General features: G+C 45.3%; 2 protein-coding genes and 1 non-coding gene across 10 annotated transcripts in view; 1 reads left to right on the top strand and 2 right to left on the bottom strand.

Moving 5' to 3' along the window:
* The window catches only part of PEX14 (peroxisomal biogenesis factor 14), a 134,394-nt gene extending 125,564 nt beyond the window's left edge, over positions 1-8,830 (bottom strand). For all 6 annotated transcript variants that reach the window (XM_003127561.4, XM_084962771.1, XM_084962770.1 and 3 more), the window contains exon 1: positions 8,774-8,830. In XM_003127561.4, coding sequence (XP_003127609.1) covers positions 8,774-8,809 — 36 coding nt within the window. In that variant the 5' untranslated portion in view covers positions 8,810-8,830. The remainder of the gene's footprint in view (positions 1-8,773) is intronic.
* Positions 8,831-10,532: 1,702 nt separating this feature from the next.
* On the top strand, positions 10,533-21,217 carry DFFA (DNA fragmentation factor subunit alpha). 3 transcript variants are annotated; one of them, XM_003127563.5, is made up of 6 exons: positions 10,533-10,697; positions 12,714-12,875; positions 14,413-14,555; positions 18,880-19,069; positions 19,273-19,421; positions 20,316-21,217. In XM_003127563.5, the coding sequence occupies exons 1-6, from the start codon at positions 10,562-10,564 to the stop codon at positions 20,526-20,528; spliced, it is 993 nt and encodes a 330-aa protein (XP_003127611.1). In that variant the 5' UTR covers positions 10,533-10,561; the 3' UTR covers positions 20,529-21,217. The 3 variants fall into 3 exon arrangements, with proteins under 3 accessions (XP_003127611.1, XP_084818901.1, XP_084818900.1); XM_084962775.1 differs by having other exon boundaries at positions 13,841-14,555; XM_084962774.1 differs by lacking the exon at positions 19,273-19,421.
* Positions 20,842-20,912, bottom strand: LOC146402556 (small nucleolar RNA SNORD77). Its single transcript, XR_014808668.1, has one exon. It is a non-coding gene; the product is annotated as a small nucleolar RNA SNORD77 (small nucleolar RNA).
* Positions 21,218-27,843: the final 6,626 nt, after the last annotated feature.

Below are 27,843 nucleotides of genomic sequence, written 5' to 3'. Positions count from 1 at the left end.
CCCCATCCAAATACTGCAGTCAACCAACTGCAAACAGCAGAGTACTGAGGCACGAATTTATTGAGAAAAAAAAAAAAAAACAAAAAACTTGTCACTAGACCCGCACAGTTCAAACCTCTATTGTTCAAGGGTAAACTATATTTTCTAGTTCATAAGGAAAACTCATCAACATAGACCATAAAACAAATTTATAAGACTTGAAATCATATAGAATATGTTCTCTGATAACAACAGGATTAAACTAGAAATTACAGGAAAAAAAATCTGGAAAAATTTCAAGTGTTTGGAAATTAAACAGACTTCTATACAATCTAGGGGTCAAAGAAGAAATACCAGGGGAAATAAGAAAATATTATGAACTGAATGAAAATGAAAAGACAATACATCTAAATTTCAGCACTGCAACTATAGCAGTGCTTAGAAGAATTTTAGTGACTTTAGAAAAGCTAGAAACATCAGAGCAAATGAAACTCAAAGTAAAAAGAAATAAAACTTAAAACTTACAAACAACAGAGGAAAATCAATAAAAACTGGTTTACTGAAGATTATTAAGATTTATAAACCTGTACCTAAACAGAAAATTTAAAAAAAAAAGGAGTTCCCCTTGTGGCACAGCAGAAACAAATCTGACTAGGAACCATGAGGTTGCAGGTTTGATCCCTAGCTTCGATCAGTGAGTTAAGGATCTGGTGTTGCCGTGAGCTACGGTGTAGGTTGCAGACATGGCTCAGATGCCACATTCCTGTGGCTGTGGTGTAGGCCAGCAGCCAGTAGCTCTGATTGGACCCCTAGCCTGGGAACCTCCATATGCCACAGGTGTGGCCCTAAAAAAAAAAAAAAAAAAAAAGAGAGAGAGAGAGAGAGAAGACACTAATATCCAACACTAGGAATGAAAAAGAGGAAATCACTGAATATTCTATAGACATTTGAAAGATAAAGGAAGGAGTTCCATGGTGGCTCAAGGGGTCAAGGATCCAGTGTTGTCACTGCTATGGCTCTGGTTACGGCTACGGCACAGGTTCCATCCCTGGCCCAGGAACTTCTGAATTTTTTTTAATAAAACAAATAATAAGGAAATATTAAGAAAAACTTTAAAAACAATACATCTGACAACTGAAATAATAGCAAATTCCTTGAGACACAATATGCCAAAGTTGACCTTAGAAAAAAACAGAAAAGGAATACCCTAGTGGCCTAGCAGGTTAAGGATCCAGCATTGTCACTGCTGTGGCACAGGTTCCATCCCTGACCCAAAAACTTCCACATGCCACAAACATGGCCCAAAAAGGACGGAAAAAAAAACCCAGAAAAGCTTTAAACCTTTAAATCTATAATCAAATAAATTAAAACATAATTTTAAAATACTTAATTTTTTTAAAAAACAAGTTTATAACTAAAATTTAAAAAGAAAACTCCAGGCCCAGGTGGCTAAACTGGTGATTTCTATTGAACAATTAAAAAAAAAAACACCATGGAGTTCCCATCGTGGTGCAGTGGTTAACGAATCCGACTAGGAACCATGAGGTTGAGGGTTCGGTCCCTGCCCTTGCTCAGTGGGTTAACGATCTGGCGTTGCCGTGAGCTGTGTAGGCTGCAGATGCGGCTCGGATCCTGCGTTGCTGTGGCTCTGGCGTAGGCCGGCGGCTACAGCTCCGATTCCACCCCTAGCCTGGGAACCTCCATATGCCGCGGGAGCGGCCGAAGAAATAGCAAAAAAAGACAAAAAAAAAAAAAAAAAAACGCCAGTCTCGGGAAGTTCCTACTGCGGCTCAGCAGTAACAAACCAAACTAGTATCCATGAGGATGAAGGTTTGATCCCTGGCCTTGCTCAGTGAGTTAAGGATCCAGTGTTGCCGCCATGAGCTGTGGTATAAGTCACAGACGTGGCTTGGATCCCACGTTGCTGTGGCTGTGGCCTGCAGCTTCGGTTCTCACTCATCCTCTAGCCTGGGAACTTCCATATGCTGTGGGTGCAGCCCTAAAAAGGAAAAAAAAAAAATTCTCATACAAAGTATTTCACAAAGTAGAAAAAAAGTTAAAAGTTCCCAACTTTTTCCGAGAGACCAGTATTATCTTGATAATAAAACTAGACATAGATTTCACACACACACAAACTATAAGTCAAGATCCCTTGTAAACATAAATAGAAAAATCCTTAACAAAATATTGCCAAATCAAATCCAGCATTATATAAAAAGGGTATACAATCGTGACCAAGCAAAATTTATCCAACAAATGCAAGATTAGCTTAACATGTGAAAAATCAATCAATATAAATCATATTAACAGAATAAAGAAGGAAAATAAAATCAACAGAGCAAAAAGAGCATCTGACGACGTTCAAAACACGTATGATTAAAAAAAAAAAAAGACTCAGCGAGTTAAAGTTGAATCCCCTCCACCAGATAAAAGGGACTTTCAAAAAACCTACAGCCAACATCATATTTAAATGTAAAAGACTGAATGCAAATATTTCCCCTAAGGTCTGGAATCAGGCAAGAATGTGTACTCTCAATATTTCTTTTAACACTGTACTAGAAGTCCTATACAGTGCAAGAAAGTAAGTAAAACAAAGGGGGCATATAAACTGGAAAGCAAGAGGTAAAGCTGTCGTTATTTGCAGATGACATGATCATCTACAGAGAAATAACAAGCAATCTTCCAAAAAACCATGAGAATTATAAAAGAGCTTAACAAGGTTGCAGATACAAGGCCAACATACAAACCCATTTTATTTCTGTATACTGGCACTGAAAAATTAAAAATGAAATTTAAACATAAAATCCACAGCTACAATAGCATGCAAAAACATGAAATATTTAGAGACATTTAACGGAATGCGTAAATGACCTACACAGTCAAAATTATAAAACACTACTGAGAAAAATCGAAGACCTAAATGAAAATATATATCATGTTAAGGAATTAGAAGATCAATATTGTTAAGATGTCAATTGATCTACAGTTCCCACATAATCCCAGGAAAAATCCCAGCAAGCTCTTGTGATAAACTGATTCTAAAATTTAAACAGAAACGCAATGGACCAAAGCTAAAACGATTTTGAAAAACAATAAAGTCAGAATACTTTACACTACCTGATTTCAAGATTTACTACAAAGCTACAGCCATCAACACAGCACAGTGGACCCTTGAACAACACAGGGATTAAGGACGCCGACCTTCCATGCAGTCAGAAATCCACATATAACTTTACAGTTAGCCCTCCACGTCTATGGATTCAACCAATGACAAATTGTGTAGTACTGCAGTAGGCACTTACTTTTTTTTTTTAAATCGATTATACGTGGGCCCATGCAGTTCAAACCTATGTTGTTAAAAGTCAATTGTGTTTCATTTGCATTAGGAGAAATATATAGATCAATGGAAGAGAAGAAAGTCCAGAATCTGACCCATTATAATCAATTTTGTTGTTGTTGTTGTTGTTACGGCCCCACCTATGGCATATGGAAGCTCCCAGGCCAGGAGTCAAGTTGGAGATGCAGCTGCGGCCTACCCCACAGCTTATGGACAATGCCAGATCCTTAACTCAATGAGCCAGGCCAGGGATGGAACCCACATCCTTCACAGAGACAATGTCAGGTCCTTAACTTGCAGAGCCACAATGGGAACGCTCAATAATTTTTAATTTTTGACAAAAATGGCAAGATACTTCAATGGAGGAAGCGTAATCTGTTCAACAAATGATGGTGGAACAACCAATATCCTGTATGGAGGAAAAAAAATAAACCTCAGCCTTTACCAATAAGCACATGAGAGATGCTTAATGGTATCTGCCATTACTGAAATGCAAATTAAAACCACTACAAACTCACTAGAATGGCTAAAATTGAAACAGACAATGCCAAAAAAAAAGAAAGAAAGAAAAGAAACAGACAATGCCAAGTGTTGCTCTGGATGTGGGGCAACTGGAATGTGCCTCATACACTGCTGGAAGAATGAAAAACACAACTTTGCAAAACAATTTATTATAGAGCTAAAAATACACTTGTGACCCAGAAATTACACTCGGAGGTGTTGATCAAGAAAAATGAACATATGTCTTCACAAACACACATGAATATTTATAGTAGCCCCAAACCAGAACCAATCATGTGGGCAAGAAACTCTTAAGGTGACTCCCATGATCCACACCTCCTGGTATTTGTGCCCCTGTGTTGTCCCCTTGAGTGTGGGTGGGAACTGTGACTTGCTTCTGGTCAACAGCACAGTAAAGGTGACAGAAGACATGTAAATTACACGTGTGTGGTTGCAGTATGTAAGACTGCGATGTCCAGGTGCCTTTGAGGAGGCAAGTGGTCACACTGGGCTATTGCTTCATAGTCTTGTTCTGTTTACTCCACATGGGCCATTTCATATGGCCCATCTCTTGACTATATATAGATATATATCCTTTATATATCTATATATAAAATCCTTCAAAACAAAACAAAAAATAGAAAGAGACTGAGATAAAGCAAATTTAGCAATATGTAAAGTGTATCTTGATGAAGTTTTTATGGGTATCTTACAGGAGTTATCTGCATTATTCTTTCAATATTTCTACTGGTTAGAAACTTTTCAAAACAGAATGAGGGGCAAACTACCTTGTTTGAACTACTCTTAACTCAAGAGTTCAGAAATTTTCCCAAACTGCACACACAGACTTGGAGAGGGATCAACTAACCACTCTGAGCACTTAATATGCAGCACCAGCTCTTAACACCTGTGTTTTCAGGTCGCCCTCTAGGGCAACCACGATGACTCCTATTTTACAAAGAAAACTGAGGCTCACAGAGGTGGAGTTACAAGTCCAACAGTGAGGAAGAGCTGGAGTTCAAAATCTTGTCAGAGGAGTTCCCGTCGTGGCGCAGTGGTTAACAAATCCGACTAGGAACCATGAGGTTGCGGGTTCGGTCCCTGCCCTTGCTCAGTGGGTTAACAATCCGGCGTTGCCGTGAGCTGAGATGTAGGTCGCAGACGCGGCTCGGATCCCGCGTTGCTGTGGCTCTGGTGTAGGCCGGTGGCTACAGCTCCGATTCAACCCCTAGCCTGGGAACCTCCATATGCTGCGGGAGCGGCCCAAGAAATAGCAAAAAGACAAAAGACAAAAAAAAAAAAAAACAAAAACAAAATCTTGTCAGAATACAGGGCCATGCTCTTCCACCCCATATTCTCTTTGCTGTACTCTTCTCCCTTCCCTGCTTCTGTGTTTTCTCGGTCCAAAATTTACTATATCCAATGAACCTGTACAGCTTCAAAGTCTATGTTCTGGGAGTTCCTGTCGTGGCGCAGTGGAAGCAAATCCAACTAGGAACCATGAGGTTTCGGGTTTGATCCCTGGCCTGGCTCCGTGGGTTAAGGATCCAGCGTTGCTGTGGCTGTGGCGCAGGCCGGCAGCTACAACTCCGATTTGACCTGTAGCCTGGGAACCTCCATATGCTGTGGATGCAGACTTAAAAAGACAGAAAGACAGAAAAAACCTACATTCTGTAATAATTCTCAATATTGAACCATGCCTCTGCCCTTCACTAAAGACAGAAATACAGAAATAGGGATAACACTTCCTGTTGCTATGGGCCGTAACATGTACAGACTAGAAGGGACTTTGACAAGAGATGAGCCATGCAAAATAGAACAACACGGGGCAAACACAACAAGAATATGAAGCAATAAATGTAACTCCAACAGACTGTTTTGAAGACAGACTAAAAAGACTATATACCATTATGAGAAAGCAATTTTATCACTTATATCTAAAAGTCACAAAGGACAGCTAGGATAAACACCACCATTCAAGGTGTTCCTTTAAATTTCGAGGAAATTACTTCAGAGCAAATAAAAGACCAACTTTAGTAGACTGGTGATCAACATATGAAAAATTATACCTCAAAAGATGTCATAATAGGGACTGAGGAAAGGCTTAGATGGGTTGTGAGTTTATTGAATGGAATAATCGATAACACACCATGGCAGGCACGGTTCTAAAATAATTCATTTAATCCTCAGAACAATGCTATGAGATGGGAACTATTACTCCTATTTGACAGATGGGGAAAATAAGGCTAGAGAAGTAACTTGTCCAAGATCACTCAGCTGGTAAGTGATGGTACTAGGATTCTAGGCCAGTGGGATGGCTTCAGAGTCCATACTTTTTTTGGGGGGGGGGGGCGGCCTGCACTTGTGGCATGTGGAAGTTCCCAGGCTAGGGATGGAATCCGAGCCACAGCTGTAACCAGAGCCACAGCAGTGACAGTACCAGATCTTAACCTGCTGAGCCACAAGGGAACTTCCAGAGTCCATACTTTTAACCACTGCTCAACAATGCCTTTCAAAGAAGAAAGTGTCAGTTATTTATCCTTAATCTTTCGAAATGAGAGACGGATGCCTCGAGGCCAACAAATTTTCTAAGAGAGGCAGAATACTGGCTCAGTCCCACAGGTGTGACGCATTCTTCTCCCACATAAACTAAGTTTGGGGGAAAAATCCAGAGTTCTTTTGGTTCCACTCTGTTTTACTGGAGAAATGGGAAACCAGTTCATCAGGACTTGAAAATGACATGAGAAGCAACTGCTCAAGAGAGTTGGTTTACTTAAAACAAGTGTGTTGGAAGCTTACTGTTAGATAGTGACAGAATTTGGCATGAAATATTCAAGTTTTTCCCCAGGCTGCCAGCATATTCTGATGCAATCCCATCTCTACCAGATTTGGAAAGGAGGGCAAAAGAGAAGCAGAGCTGAAAATCAAACAAGTGCTGGCCAAACACCTTTAGGACCTTAGATTCCTTCTATGTGTACAGAGAGGGTAATTTCCAGAACCAAAGAAAATACAAAGGTTCCAAGTGACAAAAAATTTTAGTAACCTTCACAGCACTGGCAAATTAATGTACTAGCACCTTTCAATCCCAGCCTGTGCCATTCCTAATGTATAACATTTCTGATTCCAAGGAGCCTCAGCATTTGGGCAAGCCAAGTGGGTTAAGGCAAGAAAGGAGAGCCCCTCCTCTCAGGTCTCTCCCCACACTCCAGAATTTTTCTTTTTTTTTCTTTTGTTCTACCCACTTATGTGGAGCGTTTCTTGCCCTTTTTAGAGGCTTAAGTTCTGCCAGCGTTCAGTAGATATTCTGTGCGAATCGATCTACATTGTAGTTGTGTGGGTTTTTTTGTTTTGTTCTGTTTGCTTTTTAGGGACGCACCTGCGCCATATGGCAGTTCCCGGGCTCCAGGTCAAGTTGGAGCTGCAGCTGCCAGCCTACGGCATAGCCACAGCAACAGGGGATCCAAGCCGCATCTGTGACCTACACCACAGCTCTAGGCAATGCTGGATCCTTAACCCACTGAGGCCAGGGATCAAACCCGTATCCTCATGGATCCTAGTCGGGTTCCTTAACCACTGAGCCATGAAGGCAACTCCCTGTAGTTATAGGGGTTTTTTGATGTGTTTGCAGGAGAAGGTGAGAGCATGGCCTACTCCTCCGCCACCTTGATCCTTCCCATTCTAGAAGACCAGACTCAGCCCTAGCTATCTGCCCTGTTTTACAATGCAGACATCTCTCTGAATCATGTGCATGGCTACCTGGAACCAGTCTGGGGAAACCCAACTCCTCTAAGTGCAATTCCTGAATGAGACGTGTCATGAAGAACAACACAGTAAGAAACACTAGTGCTAGTCTTCTGCCAAGGAAGGCAGTGAAATAACAATAGGCTGCTGAGAAGTCCACAGGTGTTTCAAGGAGGTGAGAGAACAGTGATGAGGTCCAGGTTGACACCATTTTCTTCCTCCTCTGTCTGATCCTAGCTAAACTTAAACATGTAGGGCTCCATGTAGTGAAGTTGCACACATCCAGCTTCAAATCCAGGCTTAATCAGACACATGACTTGGGGCATGTTACAAACCCTGCAAAATTGTGGTTAACAGCCTGTTCTTCATAAAGGTTGTAATGAGCATTAAACGACATAACAATCCTAACTTGTCCTGGGTATGTGTGCACACACACTCATTAATTGCAAGGTACCCGCTTACCCTCATCCACCTCACCTCAGCCCAGCCCACCTTTGTACTACAAACGCCTTCAGAGGCCTTTAGTCAAACGTTTCCTGATGCAGAGGGTCCTCTGACTGGAGTGGGATTTGGCTTAATCTGTGGCTGAAAAACTAGAGCCCATGGCCGAGAAAACCAAGCTCTGGGAAGCAAGGACGGATCGTTAGCGGTGGCGTCTGTTGTTTACAACGAGTCCCCTTCCTACCAACGCACGGAGAGGGTCTAAGTATATTTCCAACCCTCCAAGTTGGCAGGGGAAGCGCAAAGGTGACTAAAGACGAAGGGGCTGGCAGCGGGGCCACTCAGGAGGCTGAGGCTACGGGGCAGTGAGAACCCTGATGGAGACAGGCCCTGCCCGGGAGGGAAAGACCCGATCCAGCCTCTCACCCCTCTCCTCAAGCAGAGACCCTCGCAGCTCAAAGCCAGGGGGCCTTTCAAGGGTCCCGCCGTTTTTCCGGCCAAGCTCAAGTGTGACCTGAGAGACCTGCAGGTGGAAAGTGGGGGCCCGTGGGCACCCCCCCCCCCCAGCTCTGCCTCTGGAATGTGGTCAAAGAGGGGTCACCAGGGGAGGGGCCAAGCGATGAGGACCTGGGGAGGGGCGGGGCCCAGAAGGGGGCAAGAAGTCGGGGTCCCTGGCTTCGGAGGCTCAGGGTCCCCACCCGACTCCCAGCCATCCGCCGAGCGCCCCCTCCAGCCGGGGTCCCTATCACGGTGGGGCAATCCCACTCCCCTTACCTGGCTCGGTTGCTCTGCCTGCTCCGAGGACGCCATCTTTTGAGGCCTGACTAATCTATCGCCGCTGGGCGAGGCTCCTCCCAAGAGCCTTCGCTCTCGCTCTCGCGCCCAGACTAAAGTAGCCGGAACTGAGCTGTCGATGGGGGCCACTCCGGGGAGGTGAGGGGTACTCCGGTGTCTGGGTCACCGCGCACAATTTCCATTAGGTCTCTGCCTTCCAGGAAGACTGAAGTCTGTCCTTTTTGCATTCTTATACGTGTATTATTCTTATTCAGTTAAATCTCTGTCCATCCCCACAGTGTCATGGATACATGGAAGGACGCACTAAGTATTTAATAACTGAACGAATGTGAAGAAAATTGGAAATTAATTGATAGTTCAGTTCAGTACCATTTACTGGGTATCTGTTATTTGCCAGACACTTTGCTAGACGCTAGAAATAAGATCCAAGACTCAGACCCTGCTATCAAGTCCAGGCCAAACACACACACACACACACACACACACACACACACACACACACACACACACACTTGCAACATCGGAGATAGGAGTCTGATAACGGTGTGCAGGTCTATTAGGAGAACTCCGAAGAGGGGGCTTTTTGGAGACAAGGGGCTTCTACTAACCGTTATTACTTTATAGCGGTTGAGTTGTTAAATTTGAAGCTAATTGTGAAATTACACGAAAGCGTGGCATGCATTAGAATTATTAATCAGTTCACATTGCAGTTGTGTTTTGATCAATGATTCAAAAGCGTTGCCTCAGTTAACAATTCCTCGTACCGGAGGCTGTTTTAAATGTCTTTTTCTTGTGAGATAATATCTGATTTCCTTTAATAAACAAAATATTAAAGAGATGGACCCTGAAAAACTATGAGTTGATAATTATTCCTTGTTTATATAAAATTACCGCCTTTTAAGAAAGGGAATTTTTTATAATTTTTTTTTTATTATTTTAACCTTAAATGTTAGTTTTTCAGGGGAGAAAAACACAGGCCTCTCTGTAAATAGCAGTATTAGAACAAGGACAAACTATGCTGTCAAACAGCATCTGGACAAATTTCAAACAATGACGTGGTTTGCATTTCCCCTCTTCTCTCTGATTTATTTGAGACCTTAATTTTTAATCTAGTTATTTAAGCATTTCGTTTCGAAGTCCCAAACCAATTTACACAGTTGAAGCAGGGAATCGAATGAGTGAAAATGTGCAAATTTCTTAGGCATCTCTGTTATGTTTTCAGCAAGACTGAAAACTACACTCATCGTCACTTTTTGTAACTGACTTCCTTCAGATCAGCATGAAGGTTGGGACATTTAATAGATCTTTTCAGGTTGTAAGGGGAAAACAAATTAACACAATAGAAAGATTGTCACTGTTTTATGTAAGCAAAAATAGCACGCATCTATATTTGCAGAAAGGAGTGCTCTAACAATTAAAGGGCGTATGCGTGTGTGTCCTTCATAATGTAAAGTAAATCCCTATTGGCCTCATTTTGAACGCCCGAACTCAACTCCTAAACATAAGGTAGAAAAAAAATAAATACCTCCGGGACTGACTTGCGCTAAGTAACGAACCCAGAAACTACAGCTCCCGGCAAGCCCGCGGGGCCGAGCTTGATTAGCTGCAACTGGAACGACATCTCCTAGCGTGCCTTGGTCCTATGCGTGATTTCCTAGAGAGAACTACATCTCCCGGCATGCCCCGGGAGCGTGGGGGGGTGGGGAAGGACTCCGGCGCCCAGCCTCCCCTACTTCCTGGCGGGTGTCAGGTCCCACCCTGAAGAGGATGGAAGTGGCCGGCGGCCCCAGGGCTCCAGAGCCTGGGGAGATCCGGGCTCTAAAACAGTGTCTGCTGAGCCGCAATCAAAGCCGGGAACAGTATGGCGTGGCAGCCTCCTCCCTGGAGGAGCTGAGGAACAAGGGTTGGCACGGGCCCTGGGCGAGGGCATGAGGGGGCCGGGCGGGGTGAGGATGACCGGCGGGGCCAGGCGAGGTCAGAAGAAGCGACTTGGGGTTTTTTGTAGTTTGAGTGGGGCCTAGGGACAGAGATGAGGTACGTGGCTATAGCGACTTAGTTTCAAAGCGTTTATAGCACTTTATTTTGTGTGAGATTCACATGGTGGAAAAGGAGATGGAAGCAGTATGCAAATTAAGACGGACTCAGGTTTGGTCCGTGAAGAAAGGAGTGCTCTGACAGTTGCCTCAGAGCAGGTGTATCCCTGGATTCCCTAAGATGGTACGAGGCCCCATCTAAGCCAGGGTCGGGGTGGGGGCGGGTTTCCAGCGTCAGCTCTGGCAGGTACTTGTGCTGCTACCGACCATTGGGGAAGTCCAGACAAGGAACTTTTGTTGTGAGCGATCGAGTTCACAAATTCTGAGCCGTGTACTATTACTAGCTGCCTGAACTTATGTGTGACCATCCCTCCATCCCCAGTTTTCTCTTTGGCAAAGTGGGTATATTTACAGCCCTGCTTCACAGGATTCTTGGGACTCTCAAGGAGATGGCATATTCAAATGACATGCAAGTTATTACCCTGTAGCAATAAATTGTTTACTCAAATAAATTCCATAGGCTAAAGGTGTGAGTCCTCCCCAGTCAGGTAGTTGACACGTGTGTCAGTGCTTCCTCCCAGAGTCACCAAGCCCCAGGAGATAGCAGACAGAAGTCTTTCAGAGACCCCGGAACAGCCAAAGCACTGTAAATGCTTTAGTGACATGGCTTTTGCCATTTAAGTGTTTGCATATTTTTTCTTGGCATGAGGGTACTTAAATTTTGTGCCCCTTCTGTGCAGTGACTGGATACACTTGGCACAGAGGCTTGTGTAAGTAAGCATTTGTGTTTTTGGAGCTCAGCTTACACAAGGCCTGCTGTTCAGTTTGCTTTGGGGTAGAACATTGCCCAGTGACTTTTGTAGTCTCTTGGCTCCTTCTCTGGATACCCTAGTCCCATTAACCTTTTAGGCATTGACATCCCTTATTGGGATGGTACAGACCTGCCCTGCCCTGGACAAAGCCTCTTCTTGCCCATAAAGATGAAAAGCTACTACACTTCTGCCTCTGCTTCTCTTATTCTTTCCTATAGATTAGTAAGTCTGCAAAGGAAGATACTGCAGAGAATATAAGGTATTTTCCCCTTTTTTAAAATTTTCTTGGAGTTCCCATCATGGCTCAGTGGTAACAAACCCAACTAGGATCCATGAGGATGTGGGTTCGATCCCTGGCCTTGCTCAGTGGACCGGGGATCCAACCAACATTGCTGTGACTTGTGGTCTAGGTTGCAGATGTGGGTCCGATCCTGAGTTGCTGTGGCTGTGGTACAGGCCAGCAGCTGTAGCTCCAGTTCGACCTCTAGCCTGGGAATCTCCATATGCTGCAGGTGTGGCCTTAAAACACACACACCAAAAAAAAAAAAATTTCTTTTTTCTTTTTCTCTTTGGCATTTGACACATAGGAGAATTTAAGTAGGCCAGTGAGGAAATGAATGAAAGACTGCTTGTTCTCAAGGAATCAAATCAGATTTTGGTTTGTTGTTTGTTGACTCCAGTGCCTCCTAATGTGAGTGTAGAGGAGGTGGAGGAAAAAAATATTTTCAAGAGCCAGACTGTGTAGGTTTAATCCTCAGCTCTTCCACTTTGCTCTGTGACCTTGGGCAAGTTACTTAACCTCTCCGAGCCTTGGGTTTAACATCTGTTAAATGGGAATAACCATAGTATGTACCTTATAGGATTGTTAGGAGATGAAATGCTGTACATGAAAAGCACTTAGAACAGTACCAAGCAGGTGGTAAGTGTTGTATTAGTAGTAGTGGTTGTCGTTAGAGTTATTATTACCTGCCAGGAATTTTTCTAGGCTCTGGGGGCATACATATTGAGAGTGCAAGGACAGATATAATTTCCCTGTGGATAGTTTTCAATTGCCGAATATTTTATTCCTCTCAGCCTGTGACATTCTGGCCATTGATAAGTCCCTGGCACCCGTCACCCTGGTCCTGGCAGAGGATGGAACCATAGTGGATGATGAAGATTACTTCCTGTGTCTTCCTGCCAACACGAAGTTCGTGGCGTTGGCTGGTAATGAGAAGTGGGCGTACAACAATTCAGGTAAGAAATGCTGGCCAGGGAGTTCCCGTCATGACTCAGTGGTTAACAAATCCAACTAGGAACCATGAGGTGGCGGGTTCGATCCCTGGCCTTGCTTTGTGGATTAAGGATCCAGCGTTGCCATGAGCTGTGGTGTAGGTCACAGATGTGGCTCGGATCCCGCATTGCTGTGGCTCTGGTGCAGGCCGGCAGCCTGGGAACCTCCCTATGCCGTGAGTGTGGCCCTAAAAAAGGCAAAAAGAAAAAAGAAAAGAAAAGAAAAGAAAAATACTGGCCATATAGAAAATACACCATCCATCGTAATTCTTCGTGTTGCATGGGTACCTGGTTGCTGTTTGGCCAGCTGTTGAAGCACTGACACAGCCAGCATTTACTGAGCACCTTCTGTATGCTGGAAGTGGTGCTGAGTCTTCTGGGGGGTGAAGATGAATGAGACGGGCTCAGTTCTCAAACAACTCACAGGCAAGCACTCAAATGAAGCAAGGCAGAGAGATCAGTGCCCCAGAGGGGGTCAGACTGTCTGGTCTGAGTCCTGGCTCTGCCGTTTACTAGCCTGATGACCTTGAGCAGATTGTCTTAACTCCTCAGCCCCTTATGGAAACAATAATTAATAGCATCTGTCTCCTAGGGTGGTTGTAAGGATACTAGAACATAATACATATCAAACCAGGTTTTCTCACAATACCATTGACATTTGGGACAGAAAATTAATTCTTTGTTGTGGGGGTGGTGTCCTGTGCACTGTTGGGTGTTGCGCAGCATCGCCCGCCTTTACCTACTAGATACCAGGAGCATCTCCTCACCCCAACTGTGACAACCAGAAATGCCTCCAGACGTTATCAAATGTCTTGGGGTGGGGGGCAACATCACTCTCAGTTGAGAGCCACTGACAGAAAGCATCTGGATCTTACCTGGCAGACAGTAAGGTCTCAATAAACGTTTTCTCTCACCATCATCATCTAAAGGTACAAAGGGAACTAATATTGATGAGCAAGGATCAAATAGCTGAAGAAGTGCCTTGAGGAAAGTCCCCAGGCCACTAAAGTGAGGACATCACCCTTCAGCAATGGCTCTCCAAGCCACCTTTGTCCTTGGGCCCTAAGGATAGGAAACAGTGGCTACAGCTCCTCCGGTCAAGGATAAGATCCATCTCCAAGCGCAGAAGTGCTGGTGAGGATGAATATTTGTGTATAAGAAACAGCACACCCAGCGACACAAAACCTACCCCAAGGCAAAGTGTGGTGGTATCCTGGTATACAGCCATACATCGTCTGTAAGTGGCTTCTGTCCATAAAAGAATACAGAGCAGTTCCCCAGAGAAATAAAGTAAAGATGGAACAAGAGGGAAAAATTAAGGCCTAGAGGGAGATGAGCTTTCCCATGAACCCCTGAGAAGAAGTACTTCCTCCACTGGTGAAGCAGTGCTGAACGGTCGGTCAGAGGCTGGGCAGACAGCCTCAGGGTCTGCGTTGGGGCAGGAAGTGAAAACAGCCTTCAGGTTAGCCCCACTCGGACTGGCATTTTCTCCCTGTATCAGATGGAGGCACAGCTTGGATTGCCCAGGAGTCCTCTGATAGAGATGAAACAGACAGCGGGCCTGGGTCGAAGTGGAAAAACGTGGCCAGGCAGCTGAAAGAAGACCTGTCCAGCATCATCCTCCTGTCGGAGGAGGACCTCCAAGTAAGCCTCCCGGGCGGCCTGCCATCACAGACACCTGTCCTCAGCGGCCCCCAGCCCCTTGGGTTCCATACATCTTGCCATAATAATTCCATTATTTCTTAATTGTTTTGTTTCGTTTTGGGTTTGGGGGGTTTTTTGTTTTGTTTTGTTTTTGCTTTTTGGGTTGCACTGGTGGCATATGGAGGTTCCCAGGCTAAGGGTTGAATCAGAGCTACAGCCTCGAGCCTACACCACAGGCTACCGCCACAGCAACACCAGATCCGAGCTGTGTCTGTGACCTACACCACAGCTCAGGGCAACACTGGCTCCCCCGCCCACTGAGTGAGCCAGGGATCAAACCTCATGGACACTAGTCGGTTTCATTTCCACTGGGCCACAAGGGGAACTCGCAGTGTGCGTTAATTTTTAAAAGTATTTATTGATCCTCTGCCCTCCGCCTGGCTTGGTTCTGTGCACAAGGGTAGAGTGATGAACAAACCAGACATAGTCCCTGCTCTGATGGAGCTCACATTCTGGTGGAAGGAGGCAGACAAAACAAGGAGCATATCAGACAGGGCACTGAGCCCAGAGTGACAGGGCTGCTCTGGATTGAGAGGTGAGGGAAGGCCCCTGGAAGGAGGTGGCCTTTGGGTTATTTTTTAAACCTGTATATTTTGAATAAATAATACTAACACATTCACATGGTTCAAAATCCAAGAGCCATAGAGGTATGAGGTATAGACAGGTAACCAAAAAGTGAAAACTACTTAAATGTCCCACAGCTGATAGATAAATAAACTGTGGGAGAGTCAAACAGTGCAATCTATTATTATTCAGCCATAGAAAGGAACAGTACATGCTACATTTTGCACACATGCTTGTACATAAAATAAATTCATAGACGTTTAATTGAGTTCCCATTGTGGCACAGCAGAAACGAATCCGACTAGAAACCATGAGGTTTCGGGTTGGATCCCTGGCCTCAATCAGTGGGTTAAGGATCCAGTGTTATCGTGGCTGTGGTGTAGGCTGGCAGCTGTAGCTTCAGTTCAACCCCTAGCCTGGGAACCTCCATATGCTGTGGCCCTAAAAAGCAAAAAAAAAAAAGTAATTGAGAAACATTGGCTGGTGCCATGAGGTGACATTGAAGGACACTGAAGGGCGAGAGGAGGCCTGCTATGGATGGAAGGGTTGGGGTCAGAGCATTCCAGGCAGAGGGGAGGCAGGAGCAAGCTTGATTTTTTTTCTTTCTTTAAGAAACAGAAACAGGGGTCCTGAGACCTCTTCTCATCCCAGATTCACGTATTGTGACACCTTTAGAGCAAGGAGCCCAATAGCCCTTATTACTAAGATAGGGACGCTGGAACATGGGTGAGCCTAGCCTGGCATTGGGCTGCACGGGGAAGCTTAGGACGGGAGCTTGCAGAGGCTGGCTGTGCAGCAGGTAAAGGCGAGAGCGAGGGCAGATGGGAGGGAAGGGAAGGGCATCAGGGTCAATCACATAGGGTCCCGAGGAGCAGAACTACGACCGGCCGCTCCCTCCTCATCTGTACAATGGCGGTAGGACTAGTACTTACCTCATGCAGTTTGTACCTCCTGAATTTTGAACCTTATGAATGTGTGTTAAAATTGCTTGTTCAAAAATTGGTGCAATTGGAGTTCCCTTCATGGCTCAGCAGAAGCGAATCTGACTAGCAACCGTGAGGACACAGGTTCAATCCCTGGCCTCGCTCAGTGGATTAAAGATCTCGTGTTGCCGTGAGCTGTGGTGTAGGTCGCAGACGAGACTCGGATCTGGCATTGTTGTGGCTGTGGTGTAGGCCGGTGGCTATAGCTGCAGTTTGACCCCTAGCCTGGGAACCTCCATATGCCACAGGTATGGCCCTAAAAAGACAAAAAAAAAAAAAAAAAAAAAAAAAAAGCGCAATATGAAAGTTAAAGAAAACGTACAGTCGCCTCCTCAAAGTGGCCTTTTCCAATCTAGAGCAGCCCTCCTTGTCACTTTCCATCCTCAAGTTTTACATCTGTTTTCTCACTGGTACTCGAGTAAGTGCTCGAGAAATGCAAGCTTTTATTAAGCTCCTCGTGATTCTAACCTTTGGCTGAAGTTAGATATATCCTCCAAGAATTTCAGCAATTTGATCTTGCTCTTATGAAGACTTTTTAAGCTAGCGCTGTATATGCCAAAAGAGTGAGCCTTCCTAAGATTTAGGCTAGGATAAGTGAGGTCTCCCTTATTTCACAGACTGAACATGTTATTTATTTATTTACTTACTTATTTTGTCTTTATGGCTTTTCTAGGGCCACACCTGTGGCATATGGTGGTTTCCAGGTTAGGGGTCCAATCAGAGCTGCAGCCGCTAGCCTACACACAGCCACAGCAACGTCAGATCCGAGCCACATCTGTGACCTACACCAGAGCTCATGGCAATGCCAGATCCTTAACCCACAGAGCGAGGTCAGGGATCAAACCTGCAACCCCATGGTTCCTAGTCGGATTCGTTACCCACTGAGCCACGACGGGAACTCCCTGAACATGTTTTTTTTTTTTTTTTTTTTTTTTTTTTTTTGGTCTTTTGTCTTTTTGTTGTTGTTGTTGCTATTTCTTAGGCCGCTCCCGCGGCATATGGAGGTTCCCAGGCTAGGGGTTGAATCGGAGCTGTAGCCACCGGCCTATGCCAGAGCCACAGCAACACAGGATCCGAGCCGCGTCTGCAACCTACACCACAGCTCACGGCAACGCCGGATCGTTAACCCACTGAGCAAGGGCAGGGACCGAACCCGCAACCTCATGGTTCCTAGTCGGATTCATTAACCACTGCGCCACGACGGGAACTCCTGAACATGTTATTTAAAAGCTGAGTGTAGGAGTTCCTGCTGCGACACAATGGGATCAGGGGTGTCTCTGCAGTACCGGGGCGCAAGTTTGATCCCTGGCCTGGTGCAGTGGGTTAAAGGATCTAGTGTTGTCACAGCTGCAGCATAGGCCACAGCTGCAACCTGGGAACTCCATATGCCACTGGGACAGCCAAAAAAGGAAGAAAAAAAGAAAGCTGAGTCCAGTTTATATTTTTAAAATAGTCTTTGAGGGAGTTCCCACCGTGGCGAATGAATCCGACTAGGAACCATGAGGTTTCAGGTTCGATCCCTGCCCTTGCTCAGTGGGTTAAGGATCCGGTGTTGCCGTGAGCTGTAGTGTAGGTTGCAGACACGGCTCGGATCCCGAGTTGCTATGGCTGTGGCCGGTGGCTACAGCTCCAATTTGATCCCTAACCTGGGAACCCCCTTATGCCAAGGGAGCGGCTCAAGAAAACACAGACAAAAAATAAGTAAATAAATAAATAAAATAAAATAGAATAGTCTTTGAGGAGTTTCCTTGTGGCACGGTGGATTAAGGAACTGGCAGTGTTACTGCAGCAGCTTGGGCCGCTCCTTTGGTACAGGTTCCATCCCTGGCCCCAGAAGTTCTACATGCCACAGGTGCAACCAAAAAATAAAATAAAATAAAATAAAAATAGTATTTCAAAGTTCAAACATGTCAGTTCCCAGTGTGGCACAGAGGGACTGCAGCATCTCTGGAGCACCGGTATGCAGGTTTGATCCCTGACCCAGCACAGCGGGTTAAGGATCCAGCATAGCCTTACCTGCGGCTCATATCTGTTCCCTGGCCCAGAACTCCGAATGTTGCTGGGTGGCCAAAATAAGGGGGGTAGGGGTACAAACACATATAATAATAATGTTTAAGGTTAGAATCATTAGAAAAACCTTTGCTTAAAACACCCTCATGTTGATTCATTGTACAGGTTATCATATACCTCCTCCTTTGTAGTCTGTTCAATGTACAGTGAGTTTTGTTTTGTTTTTTCGCTTTTTAGGGCTGCACCTGCAGCATATGGAGGTTCCCAGGCTAGGCATCCAATCAGAGCTACAGCTACCGGCCTACACCACAGCCACAGCAATGCTGGATCCAAGCTGCATCTGCAACCTACACCACAGCTTATGGCAACACTGGATCCTTAACCCACTGAGCGAGGCCAGGGATCAAACCCACAACCTCATGGTTCCTAGTTGGATTCATTTCTGCTGCCCCACGACGGGAACTCCTACAGTGAATTTTTAGTATCAGGACTCTGTTTTCAATAAGGCACTGAGGCATCATTTTCCTTGTTTTTTTTACTAGAGGGAAACTGAAAAAATGACATGCCTCCCTCCTGACTCTCAGGCAGCCATGTTAGGTAACCTGGGGGACTGGATGAAATGAGTCTCTGACATTGATGTATTCAAGGGATATAACGTCAATATTAGAAAGTATTTTCCATTTCTTAAGTCCCTATTCGTTCGTCAGATGCTCATCGATGTTCCATGTTCGGAGCTGGCTGTGGAGCTGTGCCAAAGCTGCGTCGCGGTTCAGGGGCTCCAGAACATGCTCCAGGAGGTGCTTGACCAGAGAGAGGAAGCCCGTCAGTCCAAGCAGCTCTTGGAGCTTTACCTCCAGGCTTTGGAGAAGGAGGGCTGCGTCTTGTCGAAGCAGCAAGGTAGGATTCTTTGGCTGGGTGGGTTATCCTGAGAACTCAGAAGAGCCTTTCCTTGAAGGCTTGTGGTCAAAAACAGGGAAGCCACGACTGCTGGCGTCTGAAATGACAGGCTTCTGTCTGCCCAACTCAATGGTCTGGCTGGTCGTTGGCGAAGCTGTATGTGCACGTGGTGTACTTATCCCCGTCCCACATCTGCTTTGCAGAGTCCAGAGCCAGCTACGGTGATGAGAGGGATGCAGTTGACTCGGGCATCAGAGAGAGCGCCTCCGCAATTGCGCTCTCGAGACAGGTCCTTATCGCGCTGAAGGAGAAGCCCGCCCCAGAGCTGAGTTTGTCTAATCAGGACCTGGAGGTGGGCGAGCACCAGGGACCTTGACCTGTGCAGGGAGAGGCTTGTATTGGGTTCTTTCACCTCTGCAGACCCTGACTCATCGCTGCCAATTTGCCTGTTATATGCAAAGCATTCGCAAACATCTTATTTAATGTAAATCTTAAAATGAGTACTGTCTCCCTCAGATCATCCAATGTTATTCTCTGTTCCAAAGCAGAGAATGAAATGTCTGAACCCCACGGGGAGGAGTCGCAGGACTTGGGCTTCCGAGATGGCTCTGTCAGTGCTTGAAGAAGACCCACAGGGGCGTTCCCGTTGTGGTTCAGCCATAACAACCTGACTAGTAACCATGAGGACTCGGGTTCGATCCCTGGCTTTGCTCAGTGGGTAAAGGACCTGGCATGGCTGTGGCATAGGCCAGCAGCAACAGCTCCAATTAGACCCCTATCCTGGGAACTTCCATATGCTGCAGGTACAGCCCTAAAAAGAGCCCCAGGTCATGGAGGCACATGAAATATCGTGGGAAAGGCACACTCCAGGGACCATCCTGTGCAGGCTCTCTGATCAGGGAACTAGATGAGTGGGTGCTCCTTCTTACTCTTCCTCCTTGTCCCTGTCCCCAAGTACTTCCCCAGTGTAGCTAGAAGGGAAGGAAGCTATATTAACTTGAGCTTGGCTAAATCTTCTCTGAGTGGAGGACTTTATAGTTGCCCCACCTAAACTGCTCTCTAGAGATCCTTTCCTGTTGGGTGTCATGTGGTGAGAGAGGGTCTGTGACTGTTTAACACAAAGGAAAGCTGGCATTTCAGCACAAAGACATGACGTTAGCTGCTATTTGCCGATTCTCACTCCCCTAAAGAAAATGACGGGAGCGGCAGAGCTGCTGGTTCTCAATGGTTCTTATTCTTGCCACAGCTGGTTGCCAAGGAGGACCCTAAAGCACTGGCTGTTGCTTTGAACTGGGACATAAGGAAGACGGAAACGGTTCAACAGACCTGTGGTCAGGAGCTCAGCCTGCGCCTCCAGCAGATCCAGAGCTTGCATTCTCTGAGGAGCCTCTCAGCAAGAAAGAACTCACTGCCCGGAGAAGCGCAGAACCCCAAACGAGCCAAACGAGACCTCACGTAGCCAGCAAAGACACCAAAGAAAACTTGGGGTTTTGTTGTCAGTAAACACCTTCAGCCTAATTATCGTAGCTGCTTACATCCTCCTCTGCCCCCTGCCTTTGAGAATGTTCTGGACCGGCTGGGAAGCTGGCTGCACGCCCTCTTCAGAAAAGCTATTCCAGATCTCCACCCAGGAGGTCTGTCTTGAACCACAGAGGCACCAGTGATAGCCCACCTCCCCGTGGCATGGTCTTACGTGCTCTGTTTAAAAGTAGCCGTGAAGGGCAGTGTCAGGAAATTGTCATATTTCAGACTCACTATTCTTTTTTTTTTAATTCTACATCCAACAAATGGTATATACCTCTTTCATGGTTCATTCTGTTGAGCTACGCAGCCATCATAGTAGTAGACCCACTATTCTTGTTCCAAAGGTAGAACCGTGAATTTTAAACACAAATCATGGTAGAGAAGGCGACATAACAGAGGGTTGAGTATGGCTACAAAATTGTTTCTCAAGTTAATGAAATTTTTCCTTTGTTTTAAGGCACATATTAAATTTGCAGACCACAGGGATATCCAGCGTCTCATTCACCATTTCTAATATCTAATTCAGTATCATGAAATTAATGTTACCACTGTGAAACTTTGCAGTTTTCTAATATATTTTATCAGCAGGGGGTATAAAAAGGTCATTAAATCCATCTCCATGTGCTATGGCTCCAGGTCTCTCTGGGTACAAAACAGAGACTTCTGGTTTATGCTCCTCCTGTTTCTGTACAAACTTGTTCTTCAAGTCCTGTAATCTATAATACAGCATCTCTTGCAGGAAAAAAGATAATGAGCTGTTGACTTACTTGACTTTTTTTTTCTTTTTTGGCCACACCTGCAGCGTATGGAAGTTCCCAGACCAGGAATCGAATCCAAGGCAGAGCCGTGACCTGCAGCATAGCTGCAGCGACGCCAGATCCTTAGCCCACAGCACCAGGCTGGGGATTGAACCAGCGGCCCCACAGAGACAGACTGGATCATTAACCCATTGCACCACAGCGGGAACTCCTTATTTGACTTTTTTTAGGCATTTTTAGGAAAATAGAATGCTGTTAAGCTAGTTATTAAGTAAAGGAACATAATAATAAGACCTAAAGCAAAGGAGCAGTGCAGAAAACAAACAGAACAAAAAGAACTACTTCCTTCTGTCATGACCTTCCCCAAGGAGGGCTCAGATCTACTCAGCATACTCTTCCTAATGCCTTACACCATTGGCTCTCACTTATTAGCCCCAACATTTCTTTTTTAATAGCATATTTTATGTGTCTTCCTAATTATCCTTAACTGAAAGCCAGAGCTGATAACCTACCTACATGCATACGCTCATCAACATAATCCCCCCATATGTAATATTTCAGGAGAAAAAAAGGATAATTTCCAGTAAAATGGTATGTATCCCAGTATGTCACTATGTAGAGATGACCATACAGAAGAAGGCACAAGAAAACTTTGAGATGCTTGTATTTACACGCTGAATGACTGTGAATTTGACAGGCAGCCAGGTGTGGTATGTGGTAATTGTCAACCTGAGAAGCAGCATTGCCCTTTGTGATGGGATTTCCTGAAACAATTAAGTTCTAGGCAAAATAACACATCTCTTCTTGATTTACAAGGTAGCTGCATTCTTTTTTTTTTTTTTTTTTTCTGTCTTTTTACGGCCATACCCACAGCATGTGGAAGTTCCCAGACTAGGGGTCACATGGAGCTGTAGCTGCCAGCCTACACCACAGCCACAGCAACTTGGGATCCAAGCCAAATTTGCGACCTACACCACAGCTCAGGGCAACACCGGCTCCTTAACCACTGAGCGAGGCCCGGGATCGAACCTGCATCCTCATGGATCCTAGTTGGCTTCTTTACCACTGAGCTATGACAAGAATTCCTGGTAGCTGCATTCTTGAAGAATCCAGAGAACATTACAACTAGGAAAAACGCCCTGTATGTATCTATAAAACAGAGTTAGGTTTGGGGCTAATATGGGACAGGTTTTCATCCGTGTGGACACCAGCGTGACGTGTAATAGCCGTGTACAGAGGAGAAACACTCGCGTGGGATACGGGGTGCTCCTTCACGGTGCAGAGCCATGCCGTGCCCGGCAGGAAGACGAGCACCCCTCTTCCTGCCCCACCACCCACTCAGTGCCAGGCGCAGCCACCAATATTGGGGCAACCAAAAGCAGCCCCACAGATTTTCCAAGTGCCCCTGGAGGGGCAGTAATGATGGTTGAACGTTTTTATAGCAGTTTGCACTCCGCCCTGTGCTAGTATCTACCACACTGGAGCCTCGCAGAACTCGGTGAGCTAGGTGGGGGGGGGCGTGACTTGTCACTTCTCCTTTCATACAAGAGCCAAGTTGTTCTCAGGGAGGGTCGGTGACGTACCTCACATCCCAAGGCTCCCTGGAGGGCAGGATTCAAAGGCCGGTCTTCCGATACTCATTCCAGTGTCCTTTCCTCCTACTTGTTTCTTCTCTTAGGTCCACGCACTCTGATCACTGGTTTTGTTACTACCAGTGTCACAAGTTGGTATCAACTCCATCTCAAAAAGGACTAATATTCTACAACATGATTGCCGAAATTTTTTTTTCCTTTTTGTCTTTTTAGGGCTGCACCCTCGGCATATGGAGGTTCCCAGGCTAGGGGTCAAATCGGAGCTATAGCCACTGGCCTACACCACAGCCATAGCTACGCCAGATCTGAGCCCTGTCTGCAACCTACACCACAGCTCACAGCAACGCTGGATCCTTACTTAACCCGCTGAGCAAGGCCAGGGATCAAACCTTCGTCCTCATGGATGCTAGTCAGATTCACTTCCACTGAGCCATGACAGGAACTCCTGCTTGCCAAAATTTGTAGCTGTAGTCATTGTGCCGATGGTGTAAGAGGAGTGAGGCAGTCTCATGAATACTGAATAGGAGAGCGTCCTGTTCTCTAACCATACTGGCATCTCCATCTTTGCCCAATTGAATGAAAAATGTTTTCTCTATATTTCCCAGTGGCTCAGTGGGTTAAGGATCCAGCATTGTCAGTGCTGTGGCCCTGCTTGCTGTTGTGGCTCAGGTTCAATCCTGGGAACGTCCACGTGCCATAGGTGCAGCCAAGAAAAAGAAATACGTTGAATTATTTCTCTCAAATACACAGTAGGGCTTTACTTGACTGGCCTGGGTGTTGATGTTGCCCTTCTGTACTTGAAACAAACCCACCATGCCTCTCAGCTGCAGAGGAGAATGGAAAAAGTACTGCCAGTTGGGCGTGAGACAAATGCACATTGAGTCTAACCTTATGGAACGGTAGTTTCCAACAATGTAAGGTTTTCCTCAGGCCCCGAGGTTGAACACATTAAATGAATAAGTATGAAGAAGAGCATAACACCCAGAGCGCAGAGGCAGTGGAGGGCGTGGTTCCCTTTCATCTCCCTGGACCAGAGAGAGGAGGGTGGGAGCAAAGACACTGCAAACTCCAGCCCGAACGTGGAGGGAGAGCCTTGTTATTTTGCCCCAGGTACCACTTACCTTCTGCACCTCCAGGTCTTCTAGAAGAGAAACGGAGGAGCACAGTGATATGCCTAAAAATAGGAGAGGGAGAGAGAGGGGGCACAGGGCACGCCTGGTCTTCGGGCAGGAGCATGTCAAAGAAAGCGGCTGGACTGATGAACTCCACATTAGCCATGTTCCATGCTTTCAAGTCAAATCAAGTGTCGGTCCCCATTAGGCAATTGGCTTTGACAGGAGCTGTGCTAATTACCACTTACCAACCTTTAATTTCTGGGTAAAAGCAAAAGGAAAAACACTAATGGATTTTTCATTTTCCAGAGAGAAAGCAATAAAATAATAGTCGTCTGTTTAAAAAAATACATTAATTACAAGAATTATTAATGTGCCTTTGCTAACCAGATTTTTTAATTTCCTAATCATCTACTCCCTTTTTTTCCTTTTTTTTTTTTTTCTCTTGCCTTCAGGATTCTTTCTTTATTGTATTCATAGGGTTTTGCCTTAAATTATTTTGGCTGTGTCCTATATTACTGGAGGTTTTTAAGGAGCTTGGAAAGGACATACTGCAGATACCCATGCCCACATCTGCTACACAGCTGGGGGGGGGCTGGGGGGAGGGTGTCCTGCTTCTTATTTTGAGAAGCCTCTAGTGACAGGAACAGATGCACTCTTCCAAGGAACTACACGGAATTTCCAAATCACAGATCCTTAAAGTTGGCTGTTTTCTCAAACTAGGACAACACTTCCGCAATTACAAGCATGTGAACCAACAGGTTGCTGCATAGCTACCGGATTTTCTATAGTATTTCCTTTACCATGTTACAAGAACTATCACCAAGAAAATCCTAGCTTTTTCTCCAGCTAACAATTATTTTAATAAAACTAATATGTGTATTTTGTATCACTTAACTATTTAATTATAAATAGAAAGGATAAATTGGGTTGTTTTTTTTTTTTAACAGCTGAACCTGTGGCATATGGAAGGTCCCAGGCCAGGGATGGAATAGGAGCTGCAGTTGAGGCCTATGCCACAACCATGGCGACACCAGATCCAAGCTGCCTCTGTGACTTGCCACAGTGACAGCAACACCAGATCTTTAACCCACTGAGCCACCTGGGATCAAACCCACATCCTCACAGAGACAACATTGGTTTCTTAACCCACTGAGCCACCCAGAACCCAGAACTCTTCACTTAACTATTTAATTATAAATAGAAAGGATAAACTAGTGGGTTTTTTGTTTTTGTTTTTGTTTTTGTTTTGTTTTTGTTTTTTTTTTTTTTTGGGCTGTACCTGTAGCATATGGAAGTTCCCTAGCGATAGAACCAGAGCTGCAGCTGCCAGCCTACACCACAGCCACAGCAACACTGGATCCAAGCTGCATCTGCAACCTATGCCATACACAGCCTGTGGCAACACCAGATCCTTAACCCACTGAGGGAGGCCAGGGATCAAACCCAAATCCTCATGGATACTAGTTGGGTTCTTAACCCACTTAGCCACAACAGGAACTCCAAATTAATGTTAAATTTTATTAGGATTATAAGAAGTGAGAAACAGTGGGTTGCCCGGCTGCCCTTTGCCTCTTCCTTCCTAGTTTAGAAACAAAATGTCCTTCTTTTAACAGCTAAATGACATTTCCTCTTCCGATTTATTCAAAATCGAATCCATACCACTCTTGAAGCAGCTGCTTTTACCAACAGGTGGGTTATCCCTTGGGCAGGTGCTATTAAGTTGTTTACGGCTCTCCCATGAGTTTCCACTGAAATGATTTAATGTCATCCCTGAAATAGGAATACTATGAAAGGAATTGTTCTTTTGTTTCCGTGTGTGTGTGTGTGTGTGTGTGTGTGTGTGTGTGTGTGTGTGTGTGTGTGTGTTATGTTGCTTTTTCAGGAAGTTAGAAGTTCCCAGGCTAGGGGTGGAATTGGAGCTATAGCTTGAAAGGATTTCTATTGAATGCTTAAGTCACACTCAATTAATTCTTTCTTGCAGTTAAGGATCTATTCTAGTGACAAATACTGGGAATAAATGCAAGAGAATGAATTAGACGCTGTCCAGGACTTGATGTCCTTGATACACACAGTTGACTGTACTGAATGACACAGAAGAGCCTGCCAAAAATCTGATGGTAGGAAATTACACTAATTTACCCATTTTACCTAATTTATTAATCTTGAGCATACTAATCTAGTCTAACATGCAGTCAATGCCAGTTCACATTTTATTAAGGGCCCAGAACTACGGTAGACTTAAACCTGATGGATCTCCTGGCAGTGTCATTAGCATAGCCTCTTTATCCTTCGGATAGCACAGTTCCTAAAGTCCCCAATTTTAAGACCTGTGTGCCTGTGACCCCAACTGAAACTGAAAAAACAAGGAGCATGCTTTCCTTCTGGAAGAACCTTACGTTCTCTGGCCTTTCAGGCTGGCATCATCCACCAGAGTGCTGACCCAATTACTGGTCTTCCTGGTCTCCGACAGTGGCTGTGTTTGGAAATGCGGATGCTATTAAGGCTCTTCTTCCACCATGCTGTCCTTTACTCCGCTAGAAATTATGACGGGGAGCTCAGCTCTGCGGGACACGGAACGGAACAGTCAGCAGTCAGACTCCAGGGGTCTGCTCCCCTGGTGTCCAGGGAAGAAAATCCTACCACAGTGCCTTCCAGCCAGCCTTTGCCACTTTTCCTGCTATTGGGCCTGACTCTCAGAAACTTTCCGTAACTCCAGGTATGAATCTCCAAGCTTTAAAAGTTGAGCATCAGGAGTTCCCATCATGGCTCAGCGGTTAGCGAACCTGACTAGCATCCATGAAGACACGGGTTCCATCCCTGGCCTCGCTCAGTGGGTTCAGGATCTGACATTGGCGTGAGCTGTGGTGTGGGTCGCAGACACGGCTCGGATCCTGTGTGGCTGTAGCTCTGGCGTGGGCCGGCGGCTACAACTCCGATTAAACCCCTAGCCTGGGAACCTCCATATGCCGAGGGAGCGGCCCTAGAAATGGCAAAAAGACAAAAAAAAAAAAAAAAAAAAAAAAAAGTCGAGCATCAGAAAACCTCACACTGGAGTTCAGAGTCTATGATCCAAGAGCCACGAACACTATGTGTAGTCAAGGAAGGATGTGGGAGCCAGAGAGGAGAATCAAATTCAATAAGGGTTTGAACCTAAGCGCTTGTTTGCTCTAACTCCCTCTGAGCAGCCCCAAACCCTGGTCCACCTGGGGATCAACAATGTTCCATATTATATTCCAGAGAAAAGAATCTGCTTCTCATTTAACCATCATTCACTATCACTTCTGTGGGCGCTTACTGAGGAATGGGGAAATATCACAATTACACACAGAATACATATCAAATACATATGCATCTGTCTCCTAACAAAGTCTGACCCTGTGACTCTGGAGATACTTGTTTAGAAGTTGAGGCAATCAGTGAGTTCCTATTGTGGCTCATTGGGTTACGAACCAGGCTGGTATCCACAAGGATGCAGGTTTGATCCCTAGCCTTGCTTATCGGATTAAGGATCCGACATCACTGCAAGCTGTGGTGTAGGTCGCAGATGCAGCTCCGATTCAACCCCTCACCTGGGAACTTCCATAGAGTGCGGCTCTGAAAAGCAAAAGATAAAAATAATTTTAAATAAAAAAAAGATGTTTTTTAAAGTTGAGGCAATCAGGCTGCAGGCGGGATAGCAGCACTACTCACTATGTTTGCTTTGAAATAAACCTGAAGCTCCCATCCATAAAAAGAATCGTAACAAATTAATTTACGAGTTTCGCTTAGCATGGGTATGTTGTTTT

Source organism: Sus scrofa, chromosome 6, assembly GCF_054392235.1.
Source record: "Sus scrofa isolate SSC_HxYL_T2T_F1_AM1 chromosome 6, Sscrofa_HxYL_maternal_Yorkshire_Landrace_v2.0, whole genome shotgun sequence".
Lineage (NCBI taxonomy): Eukaryota > Metazoa > Chordata > Mammalia > Artiodactyla > Suidae > Sus > Sus scrofa.
This window is presented reverse-complemented; position numbering and strand designations above follow the sequence as displayed.

What these genes read in the sequence shown, in the direction of transcription:
- DFFA (XM_003127563.5), top strand. Translation starts at nt 10,562, where the DNA reads ATGGAAGTGGCCGGCGGCCCCAGGGCTCCAGAGCCTGGGGAGATCCGG. An exon ending in GGAGGAGCTGAGGAACAAGG is followed by an intron (nt 10,698 to 12,713) that starts GTTGGCACGGGC and finishes TATTCCTCTCAG; the next exon opens with CCTGTGACATTCTGGCCATT. An exon ending in GTGGGCGTACAACAATTCAG is followed by an intron (nt 12,876 to 14,412) that starts GTAAGAAATGCT and finishes TCCCTGTATCAG; the next exon opens with ATGGAGGCACAGCTTGGATT.